Genomic DNA, 15,470 nt, shown 5'->3' on the forward strand with positions numbered 1-15,470 from the left:
TTCTCATCACTTCAGTTTTTTGTTAGACAAGCTGGGTATGTATGACATATACCACCCAGCTTGAGGGGGAGTGTTAAGAGTACTTAGTTTCAGGGGTATATTTGTATTTAGACACTTACTTATGTATTTTATATTTTTATGTGATATTTATATTAGGCTAAGGGCTTGAGTGTAATTAGATATTCTTCTCAATAAAAGGCTGTTTGTCTCAAGTTGAGAGACATAACAGATTACACCAAATCGTGTTTGAACTTTGCCTCCCTTGGAGCTTTTCTTCTCTCTTCTCTTTCCCTTCTAAAACCTAACACACATACCACTGGGAGGCAAAAATTTTCAAGAAGTGACGCACCGCCTCAGCCTGCACCCCCTCATGGTCAGTAATTCACAAACCAACCCCTCCTTTAATTTTATGAACACCGCCTTGCCTTCTTCTGACATTAACTATGGGGTGAAAAAAACTTCGTATTTTGATCCCCCTCCTTTAACCAAGTAACTCTGGATTTTTGCCTCCAGAAAATCTCCTCCTGCAGCAACACCCCCTGCAGAGTTTTTCCTGGCCTCCTCAAGGGTCTCCACGGACCCAACATCGGCACAGCGGTCAAAGGCCGCCTCAGCCTTGCTAACCGAATCCTCAGCATCCGTTACCTTCTAGTGTATATTGCCAAAAACCTCCTTGTTCCAGTTTCGAAGAGCACTACGGTGCCATTTAAGTTTCATGAACAACACAAAGAGAGGCGAACCGAAAGCAGGCTTCTCCCATTGGCATAGTTGTCAAGGCGTCGACTAGGCGACGCCTAGACGTGCAGGCACCTTGGACGCCTTGTTCGCCTAATTGGTGTCGCCTACCATTTGGACCCTCTCCACCGCCTTGGGTCGCCGAGATGCCATGACAACTATGCCCATTGGCTCCTAACAAAGTCGAGAAAGCCCGGGTGCAACAACCACATTTATTGGAACTTAAAGACTGAAAAGGAGTGGTTACAAGCAACAGAAAAAGAGAGCCAAATAGGAGCATGGTCAGGGCAAGTTCTTTTAAAGTGGGTTACCTCACACCTTGGAAAAGTAGCAACCCAGGCAGCATTCAATAGAAACCGATCCAACCTGGCCAGGACCTTTCCTGTACCAGATTGATTATTCGACCAAGTAAACATGTTCCCAGCATAACCTGCATCAATGAGGCCTGCAGTGCTCACAAAGGTCCTAAACTCATCCAAGGACAATGAACAGGCAGGCCTGCCACCAACTTTTTCCAAGGGTGACACCATAGCATTAAAGTCCCCCCCCCCCCCCACAGATCAGGGAAGTGAGATGGATCTGGAGAAGTGCTCTAATCTCTCCCACAACTTCCTCCTCTCCATCACCGAGCAAAACCCATGAACAAAAGTGATATAAAAAGAAACCGCATTGGCATCCAAACATTCCAATGTAACAAACTGAAGGTGCTCCTCTACCACTTTAATCTGCCATGAAGCCATCCAAAAAAACCCAAATTCTCTCCAAAGAGATCACCGAATCCATGCCAATCCTTCCCATCACCATGCGTGCCTGAGAGACATGCGCTTTTGGTTCAGCAATAGCAACCAAGTTAATTTTATGTAAGCTTAATAATGTTTTCAAACGCCTAGAAGTAGGCTTATTCCCAATACCCCGAGCATTCCAAAATAAACAATTCATTTAGCACCGGTAGGAGTAGGGTCCACCGATCCCATAGATCTCGTAACACGCCGCAGGGAGCCCTCCCTAACAGAATGCACACGCTTAACCTTCTTAATTTTCTTTCTCTTATACACGTGGGCAGCACTGAAAACTGTTGACCGAGAGGACAGCTTTTTGGCTACACGTGGGCCAGCTGGCTCATCGTTACTATTGTCCTCTCTCAGCGTTTCAAAAGTGTTGCGAATCCGTCCCTCAATTGAAGTATTAAACACCTTAAAACTTTCCAGCAGCTCCTTACGGCCCAACTGCGTGACAGCCGTGCTTGACACATGCCAATCATCCCTAACCCCAAGGGGCCCAACCTTATCTTCAAAAAACGGTAAGGAAGACCCTCCTAAAGACTACGAGCAAGATTCAGCCAAGCCAACATCATTGTCTTCCTCACCGATTGACTCCAGCCTCAAGAGCTCAAGCGCATCCAGCGCTACAGATCTTTCCCTGACGTCCCCTGCCTTCTCAGAATCTAAGCCGCCAAGCTCCACGCAAGGGAGCTCCCCCTCCTCCAAGGGAAGAGAAGCGATGACCGCACCCTCCTTCTCCAACAAAACCTTATTCCCCTCCACAACGCCATTCCCCCTACCACTAGCGGCTGAAACACCCCCGGCAGAACCACCGCTAGGGCCCTCGCCAACCACCAAAGGAGCTCATGGACCAGCTCCCTGTTGCGCCACAGATCTCCAGCGACCACCCCTTCTAGTCAAAACCTGTCCAGCCGTCGAAACCCCCTGACCAGGCACACCTCCATGAACCATCGGTCCACCTCGCGAGGATCCCTCTCCCCTAGGAATGAACACACCATCTTTGTTCCTGTCGCCACCACCTGCGCTTGCAGCCACAGTGCCTAAAGAGATGTTGCCTTTGGAACCAGTCACACCGGCAGCCTCTAGGAGATCAACGACTTCTTTTCTCCTTAAAAATTTTAGACAGAAATCTTTCAGGTGCCCAATCTTCAAGCAGAGAGTACAACACGAAGGCAGTCGTTCATAAACAACTTTCTGGTGAAACCCATCCGCACCACAACCAATCCAAACTTTTGACGGCAACGAAGCTCTCAAATCAACCTCCACGCAAACACAGGCCGCCACAGTGCGAGTGCAATTGGCCGTGGCACCATCAACCTTTAGAACCCTACCAATCATGCCAGCAATAGACACCAAAAAATTCCCTTGATAGAAATTAATAGGTAGCCCTGGCAAAGAAATCCAAACTGGTGCAAAGGGGGATTCCCATCCCGAAACGAACTCTGAAGTCCACTTCATGAAACGCAAGAGGAACCCCTGAATGTGAATCTGTTCCTTCATCCAGACCTTGACAAAATCCGCCGGAAAAGAAAAACGAAGAAGCACATGTCTTGGATCCAGTATTGAAATAACAACATCGCCTTGCAGGAACAAGGATTTCTGGAGAAACTCTTTGATCTGGAAAAGAGAAGGCCTTCCATAACTGCACTTCGCAATCAACGCAAAAGAGAAAGCCCTTTTTGACAACTCCACCTCCTTCCCTGGAGAAAAACACCGCAGGTTCTCCAAAAAATAAAGAAGGCTTCTTGACCTCCACCTCAATAGATTGAAAGACCAGCGACCTAGACACGATAGCAGCAAAAGACGCAGGTGTGACCCCACCAGCCGCAGCACCTAGGCAAGGATCAGGGGGCGTTCCTCCCGAGGAGGAGGAATCGCCATGACCTAAACCCCCACAAGCAAAAAAACAACTAACGTGCACCTCCAGGGCAAAACGGCTCTGACGTGCACCTCCCAAAATTGAAATACATCACTCTTACTATGCATCAAATAAACCCATGTCGTGTGACTGTAACAGTCAATGAAGGTACAAACCACCAAAACCCAGAAGTAGAAACACATCGGGCAAGGCCCCACACATCAGAATGAATCAAACTAAAGGGAGACATACTTCTACTATCAGAAACAGGATAAACACTTCCAGGTTTCTTTGCTAAAGTGCAAGCATCACAAGAAAAATTATTCGGATTACAGCGTTTCAATAAACTAGGAAAAAGAACTGATAAAACTCCCAATGGGGGATGGCCTAAACAACGATGCCAATTATTCAACTCAAGTAACGCAGAGGTTAGATCAGAAGATGGAGACTGAGATGTCAAAGCTGCCGGTGAACTATCAAGCATGTACAGACCACCAACCACCTTACCACATGCAATCGTACAACCTATTTCCAAGTCCCGGGACAAACAGTGATTGGGAAAAAATGTCACTTCGCAGTTTAATTCCCTTGTTAAACTACTAATGGACAACAAATTAGTAGAAAACTTAGGAACGTGTAAGACAGAGGAAAGGCACAGAGAAGAGGTGCACTGAACTGATCCCTTTCCTGATATAGGAGAAAGAGACCCATTAGCAACACGAACCTTGTTATGACTAGATAAAGGAGAATATTTGAAAAAAAGAGAGGAAGAACTTGTCATATGGTCGGTTGCCCCGGAGTCAATGACCCAAGAATCGGGTATGACAGAGGTGCAATTCCCACTAAATGGAATACCTGTGGAAGAAGTGGTAGAATGATCGAAAGGCAGAGAAACAGCCGAAGCAGCCAATGAAGGAGACGCAGATGCTGAAGAAGACGTGTCCAAGTGAGTCATCATATCCCGGAGACTTTGCAGTTCAGCCACAACTTGGGAAAGAGATTGGTCAGGCTGCTCTTCAGTAGATGCCTGATGGGCACGGGCATTGTTATTTATTGGGCCGATTAGAACCACCTTTCCCATGCCCACGGGTATTTGCAGGGCGACCATGAAGCTTCCAACAGTGGTCCTTGGTGTGCCAGTCCTTCCCACAATGATCACATTTAATAGGGGAGCAATCACTAGTCACCCGATCACCACCAACAACATGGGAAGAATTCCCACGGGAAGAAGATTAAGAGCCAGAAAGGAAGGCCGATCGTTCCTGAGTAATGGGAGTAACCATGGCCGTACGCCTACTATCTTCAGCCAAAAGAATCGCATAGGCCTGCTCAAGAGTAGGTAGAGGATCACGATTCAGAATATTGGTCCTGATTTGATCAAACTCAATGTTGAGATCAGCCAGAAAATCAAAGACCCTCAATCCATCTTCCCCACTCCTGGAAAGCCGTAGCGTCAACATCACATGTAGCAGTGAAGGTGCCCAAAAAATCCAATTGCTGCCACATAGTGCACATTTTATTATAATATTGAGAGAGAGACAACTCCAACTACTTGGTCAAGTGGATCTTCTGATGGAGCTCATAACATTGGGCAGCATTCCCGACCTGCGAGTATGTGTCTTGGGCGGACTTCCAGATCTTTGCAGCCATATCAAGGAGAAGGTAATGCCCGGTAATTTCTTGGTCCATGGAATTAACTAGATAGGACATGACCAAGAAATTAAATTTATCCATCGATCTTGTGCAATACCAGCATCAGGAGGCCTGACAACAGTTCCAGTGATGTAACCACGGGAACCAATCGCAAATAAGCAAGAACGAAACCACAAGAGATAGTTGCTGCCATTTAATTTAATCGGACTGGCCGGAAACGGAAGAAAATCCCATTGCGACATTCCATTGGGGCCAGAGGAAGCAGAAGTGATCTCCGAGTTGTCAGGCATGGTGGCTAGTGTTGAAAAAAAACTTAAGACCAGAAAAAAAATCCTCCAAAAAATTTTCATGCATAGGGAGGGTAATAATCAACCCTTGGTGGGAGACAACTCACCACCAAGGGTGGAAAGAAGAAGCCGAAAAGGGGAAAAGGGAACTCTCGCGAGAGAAGAAGGGTGAGAGGCTGGAGGGAGACCGGCGGAGATGTTGGGAGGCTGGTGGAAGGGTGGTAGAGGCGGTGGAGGGCTCGCGGAAGGCTGGCAGAGGAGGTGGTGGAGGGCGGTGGGATGCCTAGGGTGAGATCACGAAAGAGAGAGAGAGAAAGGGAAAAAAAGAAAAAAAATTATTGCCCATATTCCCAGATGATTTTTGGCTTTGATGCCATGTTGAATTCCGTAAATACTGGCTTAGTTAGTATGACTACAGCCATGCTTTATTTATAATATGATAGAGAACATTCTAGAATAGGTACAAGGACATAATTACCCCTAGAACAATTTTACCCCTGAACCCATATCACAACATATATAAATAGGGATATTGTATGGGTCACTAACCAACAGTATTTTCCCCCATATCTTCTTCTTTTTCCTCCACCAACTGGAACTGGCTCTCCATCTTACTAGTTCTGGTCCTTCCTTGAAAGATTTAGTGTACAACTATTAACTTCTATCAACATCACAACCTTCATAATATGGCAATAGAAACTTCAGTGACCCCTATTTATAAAAAAAGCATCTGATACACAGAGTAATAGGAGGTGACATCAATTTAGAATAATGCTTTGGACAGGCTAGAACGGCTAAGTCAGCCTGTTGTTAATATATGATGACAATAATTTTTGCGTGCAGTCTTTTCTTGAAATGATTTGGGATAAGACTTGCCAAGAAATATTTGATAGAAAATGCACATGCAAGAGTTATGCATCATGCAATGGATCACGATATGGAAGAAAACCATTAACAAACTAAATTAGATTTCTCCAACCTTTGTTCTTTTCTTCATGTTTCCATATTGAACCCTCACATATGGATCACTTGTTCCCCTCAAATCAGCGGCAATGAGGTCTTTTGCTTCAATAACTACCAGTTCAATCCAACCATTCGTTGATCCTGACATTGCACCCTGAAAGGATTGATGAACATAAGGAATGAAACAAACAACCTTGAAAGGAAAAGGATTAAATTACAATGAAAAAAAAATTCCATGCACGAGGACACTCATCTTATGTTACAATAGTCGAGAGTACTCTGAAATTTTTTAATTTATCTTCCTTTTTATACAAATTGTTTACTGTCAAGTTCATGCAAGTAAAAGCTTACCCTTGATCCTTCCTGGTTATCATCTCTCACTGCTTCGATTTTAAGTCTCAGTTCTCCCGAATTCACCTTTTCAAGGGGGACCCAGACATCCCTCGATGAGCCTTCTAATAGTCCTTCCAAATTTACACGTGCGCTGCCAATGTTGTCATCTCCAAAGGTGTCTTCACTGTAGCATTTTATCTTCAGATATTCACCACCTCCTACCTCATCAAATTCAAACATCTGATTCCACACAGGATTCATAGCATGAGGGATTGTCCTTGTTTTATGAAGGGCCTGAAAGGAAAGCATTATCAGCAAACTATTTCTAAAATCTGACAATAACAGATGCCTACACAAATATGCTTTTATATCTCCATGGTGAAGCCTCAGCATTCTAATTTACTCATTAGGCTATCAGCTGATAAAAGTAATATTAAGTATACCAGAGAAAAGATGATGAAAAAACAGAGGAAGTTGATCACTAAAAGGAAATAAGATAACAACCTTCCCATACTGTAGTTTTACATATGGGTCACAGTTTCCAGACCTGTCTTTCGCAATCAAATCCTTTCCTTCCACAACAGTTACAATGAGCTTCCTTCCAGTCATTGATTGAATGTTAGATGAACCATTTAGAGATTGTTGAGAATAAAGATGGGAGTTATTATCCAAAGAATTATTTGAACCATCAGAAAACTGCCATTCCTTCAACACAAGCCTCACCGTCAACTGTAAAAGAAATATTTGTGTTAGTTTAAATAAAAAGAAAAGGTAACATTGCTTCCTGCTAAGACTGATTTATGGCAAGAGATGTGAATGTCTTAGAGTTTGATAAACTGGCGGCCCTCTACTAAAAAACAAGAGCTGCTCCTACTGAATGATTCCAACGGATTTGTCTTTTCAGTTGAAGATGCAAACCATTTATCAAACTTAAAGAGCTCCAAATTTACACTCTAGTTTTCTAACACATTGCAAGTAAAGTCCTTCTGCCAAAAGACTATCAGTTGAGTCAATAAACAATTGCACATTCACTTTTGGAATTTTTAAAACTCCATATGCCTTTAACTTTGGTAAAAAAATTTAGCAATGCTAGCAACAACTTTAAACTTAAATGGAAAAAAAATGCTCTCCAGTGTGCTATAAACACCAAACAAATAAGAGTTCTCTCCTATTCTACCACTCCTATTGAACCACGTAGCCATTGTGCAGGGCCATGATGGGAGACAGACTTGTCTAACTGTATACGCAACATATGCCAGTGCACTGAAATTGGCCACCCACTTTAATCCCCCTTTCCTCACATCTGAATAGCCTATAAGCCTTATACATGGATGGACACTGTCCTGCCATTTCAGCATCTCTGTCAAATTTTGTATAGGCTATAAACAGAAGCAAAAGGTGAGACCCAAATGAATGGAGAAAGAGATCAAAGACAGATACGGTTGGACAATGCCTTTGCCAGTAGCTAAGAACATTGTCAAGGGGACAGAAAAACCCATGATGGTTGCAACAGTTCCAGAACAGGTAACTGAGAGGAGCCTTGCTTTTGCAAGTTTGGTTGGTTACTTGGTTGAGCACAAGTATCAGTCATGAGGAGTATTGGAAAAACAAGATTGCGCTAATGTTAAAGATACAGCCCAACCCCACCAAGGAAAGCAAGCTGGCTATGTTAGCAACAAGCCAACAAGTGCCGTTACCAACAGGACATGTCAGTGGCAAGCAAACTCCGAGAGAGAGAGAGAGAGAGATTTTTTTTGGTTATCAATGGGGACAATTTTATCATTTAGAATGAAGGATCCAATTGCTCTAAATATTTTTTTTTTTTAATTTTTTTTTTTTTTTTTAAGGTAGTACAACCACAGTCCATTACTTGACCAAAACAAGTGTTACATATCACTTACAGTTATCCGTTCAAAATACTGACTAAAAGAAAACCACTAACTGTTCCCCATTACTTAATAACTGTTCCCATTTTTTTATTTTTTTTTTTAATTAAAAAATTTATTGAAAGATTAAAAAGGAGGCAAACAAGCCTAAAGACAGACTAAAAGCAAAGAAAGCTAAAGCCTAAAAAGGGAACTCAGTCCTAAAACATATTGGCGAGGGCAACAAGCCACTCGCTCACCCAAGAGAAATAATAAAATAAGGCTATGGGGGATCTGTGAGACGCACCGAGGGGGTCCTTATCCTATTCGAACGTCAGGGGATCTTGGCATATAAACTAGGCTGATCAAGAGCCACACGGGCCAAAAGACCCTCCTCCTCCGGCGAAAAGGGAGATGGAATATTTTGCAACCCCACTCTTAACTCCTTTTCAACCTGATGTTTTCCTACCGCCGAGTCCACCGCCTCAACACCAAGATTAGCATTCCTTTGACGACGAGTTCTGCCAAGAACAGGAGTTGCCATAAGAGAACCCACACGAACACCTCGAAGAGCATTCCTACGTCCAGCACGATTTTTCCGACCCAACACCTGAGACCTCCCGCCTTGCACCTCCTCTTGATCAGATTGGTCAAAACCCGACCCACAAGAATCCGATCTATGAATTGGTTCCCCCTCAGTAGGCATGTTTAAAACAATAGCCCCATCTTGAAAGTGAGAATAATGCACATTCGAACTCCCTCCCTCTCTTTGGTTCGGCACCAAAGATTTACCTTGATGCCTCGTCTCAACGGTACCATTTTCCAAATTACCTTCCAAAAAACCTTGGTCTTGTGTCTCCTGCTCCTGGGCCGGGTCTAAACTCCCTAAATCCCGAATCAAACTTCCACTAAGCACATTCAAAACATTATCACTCGCCAGCTCATTAAGAGGTCCATGGACACTTAATATCGCATGTGCCTCCCTTCTGGCCAGCAAGCCCCCAACAGCTTCACTGCTCACTCCGTCTTCTAAACCTTCTTTTGGAACTGCATGAGGAGTCAAGCCAACATCAGCAACTTCACCCAAACTTGAGTTTTCTAATGATATCACATGGGGCTCGTTGCCTAGCATCGCACCACCAGTAGCATCAATCACCGCATTTTCTATGTTTGATTGCGCACCCAAGATGGCAATGGCGAGATTCTGCTGCAGACCCTCACATGAAATCACTTGTTGGTCTTCACCCAAACATGGGTTTTCACTTGAAATCCCATGTGGGTCCCTGCCCATCGACACACCATCAGCAGCACCACTCGCATCACCTCCATGCTCTTTAGCTGGTTTCCATCTACCTCCCCTGGCAGACCCGTGATGGCCCCCATGATGAACTCCCTGAGCATGATGCCCTGTTCCATTCACAGGCTTATATGACGCCTTAGCCTGGTGAGGATCCTCTCCACACCGAGAAATTGTTTCTTTTTCTTGATTCACCACACCCACCATGATCTGCATAGCCCTCTCCTCACCCTCAGTGAAGATCTCCACGCTCCCTGAAATTTGAAGAACTCCTTTCCCCTTTGGATCATGTGGAGCAGTCTTGTTCTTTAAAGCCTTTCTACAAACGTTACTGTTGTGACCTAACTTGGAGCAACTCCCACAGTACAAAGGGAGTTTCTCATAAACCACCCTCTGATAGAAATCCAATTGCTCTAAATTACAAAGGGTATTTTAGTAAAATTTCTACCACCATTTATTGTGTCTCAATTTTAATGACTAATGGGGTATAAGTGAAATCTTACGAAAAACATGTGATGAATCTGAAATGTCAGAAAATTCAGAGATGCTTTCTGTATACGTGGAATTGCTAGTTTGCTATTGTTGTAGTATGGGTCCAAGGGTAAATCTGTCCATGGGGGTATTCTTGTATGTGGGTTTTAGTCCCACATTGCTTAGTTATATTTTTGTCATATGATTTCAATATTATAAATAAAGGCTAGGCTATGATCACATTGATCAAGCCAGTATTCACGGAATTCCATATGGTATCAGAGCAGGCAGGGGTCACGGTATCGAATCCCCCTGGGAGCAGGCAGGTGTTGAAATTATTTATCCACCCGTGTCCCCCTTTGGATAGTCTGCCGTGTTAGAGCTCCTGTTTGATATACATATTGTTTCTTCCCTTTCCTACAAGGTCGGCCTTTTAGAGGAAGCGGTTCCAACATGGTATCAGAGCCAAAAATATTCCGGGGACATGGGAAGTAAAATTTTTTCCTTTTCAGCCATTCTTCCCTAAAACCACCCACCGCCAACCCGTCCACCACTTCCGCCAGCCACCAACCACCCCTCCACTACTTCCGCCACCTACCGCCAGCCCCTCCACCACTTCCGCCAGCCACCGCCTCCGCCAACTACCGCCGACCACCGTCGGCCCTCTCCCTTCCTCCCGCCACCTTCGCAGGTCCCTCCCTCCTTTTTCTGCCACCTCTACACACCTCGGGGGGGGCTTCCACCTTGTTCGAATTTTTTTTCATCCTTTGGTGGTGAGTTGACTCCCACCAAGGGTTCGTTTTTTACCCTATACATGTTCTGATTTTTTTTGGGGGATTTGTCTCTGCCTATTTTTCTCCAGCCACCATGCCTGACGAGTCCGAGATCACGACTGCTTCGACTGGTTCTGATGATTCCAACCCGCGGGACTTTGTTCCCTTTCCGGTGAATCCCATAAAGTTGAATGGCAGCAATTATCTTCTATGGTCTCGTTCCTGTTTATTTGCCATTGGTTCCCGTGGGCTGTCTGGTTATATCACGGGCACTAAGGTCAGGCCTACAGAGGCTGGATCGGCTCAAGATTGATGGATGAATTTCAATTTTTTGGTGATGTCCTATTTGGTTAATTCCATGGACCAGACCATTGCTGGTCGTTATCTGCTCCTTAACACCGCTGCAAAAATTTGGAAGACGGCTCATGACACATACTCTTAGGTTGGGAATGCAGCCCAATGCTATGAACTCCGTCAGAAGCTCCATACTACCAAGCAACTAGAGTTGTCTCTGTCCCAATATTACAATACCATGTGCACACTGTGGCAGGAATTGGATTTTTTGGGCACATTTAAGGCTACTACGGATGTTGACGCGATGGCCTTCAGGAAGTGGAAGGATGGTCTACGGCTATTTGATTTTTGGCCGGCCTCAACATTGAATTTGATAATATCAGGTCCAATATTTTGAATCGGGATCCTCTTCCCTCTTTGGAGCAGGCCTATGCCATACTTTCGGCTGAGGACACGAGGCGCACTGCCATGGTTCATCCTGTCACTCAGGAACGATCAGCCCTTGTTTCTGGTTCTCAATCTTCTCGTGGAAATTCCTCTCGTCCTCCTACTGATCGGCCATCTAGTGATTGCCCGCCTATTAAATGTGATAATTGTGGGAAGGACTGGCACACCAAGGACCGATGTTGGAAACTTCATGGTCGTCCTACGGATACTCGTGGGCGTAGAAAGGGGGGTTCCAATCGGCCCAGTTCCTCTTATGCTAATCAAGCTGCTACCGAAGATCCATTTGAACAGTCTCTTTCCTCTGTGATGGCTGAGTTGCACAATCTACGGGATATGATGAATCGCTTGGACACATCTTCTTCAGCATCTGTATCTCCTTCCATGGCGGCTTCGGTTTTGTCTCTACCTGCTCCTTCCAATGCACCTTCTTCCACAGGTATTTCTTTTGGTGGGAATTGCACCTCGGTCATGCCTGACTCTTGGGTTATTGACTCAAGAGCAACCGACCATATAATAGGTTCTTCCTCTGTTTTAACCGCATATACTCCTCTTTCAGGCCAGTCAAAGGTTCGGGTTGCTGATGGATCTCTTTCTTCTATTTCTGGGAAGGGATCCGTTCAGTGCACCTCCTCTCTCACTCTTTCCTCTATTTTACATGTTCCTAAGTTTACTACTAACTTACTGTCCATTAGTAGTCTAACTAAGGATTTAAATTGCAAAGTAATATTTTTTCCAGCTCATTGTTTATTTTAGGATTTGGAAACGAACAGTACGATTGCATGTGGTAAGGTGGTTGGTGGTCTGTACGTGCTTGAAAGTTCCCGGACAGCATCGACATCACAGCTGGCATGTTCTACTTTTGATTCTGCATTGCTTAAGTTGAATAATTGGCATCGTCGTTTGGGCCATCCCCCGATTGGGGTTTTATATGCTTTATTTCCTAGTCTGGTAAAACAATGTAATGAACACAATTTTTCTTGTGATGCTTGCACTTTGGCAAAGCAAACTCGGAGTATTTTTCCTATTTTAGACAACAGAAGTTTGAGTCCTTTTGGTTTAATTCATTCTGATGTTTGGGGCCCTGCCCGTTGTGTTTCTACCTCTGGGTTTCGATGGTTTGTCACATTTATCGATTGTTTTAGCCAGACGACTTGGGTATATTTGATGCATAGCAAGAGTGATGTGTTCACCTGTTTTATGTTATTCCACAAAATGGTCCAGACGCAGTTTGATGCCAAGGTGAAGATTCTTTGCTCAGATAATGGCAAGGAATATATGGATGGTGCTTTCCGTTCCTATTTGGACAGCCATGGGATCATACACCAGACTTCTTGTGTTGACACTCCCGCTCAAAATGGAGTGGCTGAACGCAAGAACAGACATCTACTGGAGGTAGCTCGTTCTCTTATGTTCACCATGTTTGTCCCTCCTCGTTTCTACGGTGATGTCGTGCTTACAGCTACTTACCTCATCAATCGACTTCCATCTCGTGTCTTGGGTAGCCTCTGTCCCTTGGATATGTTGGTTGGAAAATCCACCTTTGTGGTGCCCCCAAGAGTGTTTGGCTGTGTTGTGTTTGCACGAAATCACCACGTCCATGGTAAGCTTGATCCCAGAAGATTACGGTGCATTTTTCTTGGTTATTCAATGACTCAAAAGGGCTATAAATGCTACCATCCTCCTACCAGAAAGGTGTTGGTCACCATGGATGTTGTCTTTCGGGAGACAGAGGCTTACTTTCTACCACCGGTACCTCTGCGAGGGGAGACTCAAAGTAATGAAGAGGTCCCGCTGATTGCTCCTTTAGATGTTGAGATACCAACCATTGAAGATGTTTCTATTGAACTAGAGGATGGAGTTACAAGTCAAGAACAAGACGTGGGACAGATTGAGCAACAGGTGCAGGGGGAGAGACTTGTGAAACAGAAATACACTCGGGGAACTGATTTTCCTACAGATGGTCCTCGGTACAAAGAGAAAGAAACCACCACTGCTGCACCACCTACGCCATCGGCATCTGTTCCTACTCCAAATCTTGCTCATAGTCATACTTCGGGTAAGCCCCCTCTTGATCCTAGTCTTGATTTACCCATTGCTGTTCGCAAAAGAAGTTGTACTCAGCATCCTATCTCAAACTTTGTGTCCTACATCTCTCTAACTCCTGCCTTTCATGCTTTCATGTCCTCTTTGTCCTCTGTCTCTATACCTAACACTTGGCAAGAAGCAATAGCCGAACCAAAATGGAAGGAGGCAATGAATGAAGAAATGCTTGCCCTTGCGAAAAATCAGACCTGGGATTTGGTAAGTTCTCCACATGGGAAGAGGCCTGTTGGTTGTAAATGGGTCTTTGTTGTGAAGCACAAGGCTGATGGTTCTGTGGAGAGATACAAGGCGAGATTAGTTGCCAAAGGGTTCACTCAAACCCAAGGAATCGATTATCCAGAGACTTTTGCTCCTGTAGCGAAGATGAATACTGTACGGGTAATCATTTCTTGTGCTGTAAATCAAGGATGGGAACTTCAACAACTCGATGTGAAGAATGCCTTCCTACATGGAGACTTGGAAGAAGATGTCTACATGGAGGTACCCCCGGGTTTTACCTCTTCAAAGACTCGGGGGAAAGTGTGCAAGTTAAAGAAGGCCCTGTATGGTCTGAAGCAGTCCCCAATGGCTTAATTTGGCCAATTCCACAAAGCTATGATCGCATATGGGTATAAGCAGAGTAATGCAGACCACACATTGTTTGTTAAGAGAGTGGGATAGCAAGTTACCCTTTTGATTGTCTATGTTGATGACATAGTAATTACAGGCAGTGATGCACATGAGATTCAGAAGCTGAATGCTTATTTGGGCAAGGAGTTTGAAGTCAAGGATTTGGGCAAATTGAGGTACTTCCTAGGGATTGAGGTTGCCTATTCAGCTAAGGGCATATCTCTCTCTCAAAGGAAATATACCTTGGATTTATTGAAAGAAACAGGGATGCTTGGGTGCAAACCAGCAGATACCCCTCTGGAGCCCAACACACATTTGAAGAGTAAGGAAGGTGAGCCAGTGGACAAAGGCAGCTATCAGAGGTTAGTGAGTCGATTGATTTACCTCTCACATACCCGGCCAGACATCACATTTGCTGTAAGCCTTGTCAGCCAATACATGCATGATCCTCACTCTTCTCACTTAGAAGTAGCATACAGAATTCTCCGTTACCTTAAGTCAGCTCCAGGGAAGGAGTATTGTTCTCTCCACACGACCATCTCCGGATCGAAGTGTACACTGATGCAGATTGGGCTGGCAGTCCTGATGATCGGAAGTCTACATCTGGATATTGCACATTTGTTGGAGGTAACCTAACTACTTGGAGAAGCAAAAATCAAGCTGTTGTGGCTCGATCTAGTGCTGAAGCTGAATTCCGAGCTATGGCACAGGGTATTTGTGAGCTTCTTTGGCTCAAGGGGCTTCTTCAAGACTTGGGGATGAGTGCTGATCTTCCTATGTGACTCTACTGTGACAGCAAGTCAGCAATCAGCATTGCTCACAACCCGGTCCAACATGATCGGACCAAACATGTTGAGATTGACTGGCACTTCATCAAAGAGAAGCTGGAACAAGGAATTATTTGTATTCCATTTATTCAGTCTAGTGAACAGTTGGCTGATATCCTTACCAAAGGAATCATTACAAAATTGTTCTTTCCTACTGTTAGCAAGTTGCGCAT

At 44.5% G+C, this 15,470-nt stretch overlaps 1 protein-coding gene across 2 annotated transcripts in view; it reads right to left on the reverse strand.

Annotated features, from left to right (window-relative positions):
• The window catches only part of LOC122664392 (synaptotagmin-5), a 66,994-nt gene that overhangs the window by 19,034 nt on the left and 32,490 nt on the right, over nucleotides 1–15,470 (reverse strand). The window contains exons 10-12 of one of the 2 annotated variants that reach the window (XM_043860186.1): nucleotides 7,116–7,340; nucleotides 6,646–6,905; nucleotides 6,295–6,436 (exon numbers count right to left, since the gene is read on the reverse strand). In XM_043860186.1, the coding sequence (XP_043716121.1) occupies nucleotides 6,295–6,436; nucleotides 6,646–6,905; nucleotides 7,116–7,340 (627 nt within the window). Of the gene's footprint in view, nucleotides 1–6,294; nucleotides 6,437–6,629; nucleotides 6,906–7,115; nucleotides 7,341–15,470 lie in introns of both variants that reach the window. The other variant, XM_043860185.1, reaches the window with a different exon arrangement.

The sequence above is a fragment of the Telopea speciosissima genome, chromosome 6, assembly GCF_018873765.1.
Source record: "Telopea speciosissima isolate NSW1024214 ecotype Mountain lineage chromosome 6, Tspe_v1, whole genome shotgun sequence".
Taxonomy (NCBI): Eukaryota; Viridiplantae; Streptophyta; class Magnoliopsida; order Proteales; family Proteaceae; genus Telopea; species Telopea speciosissima.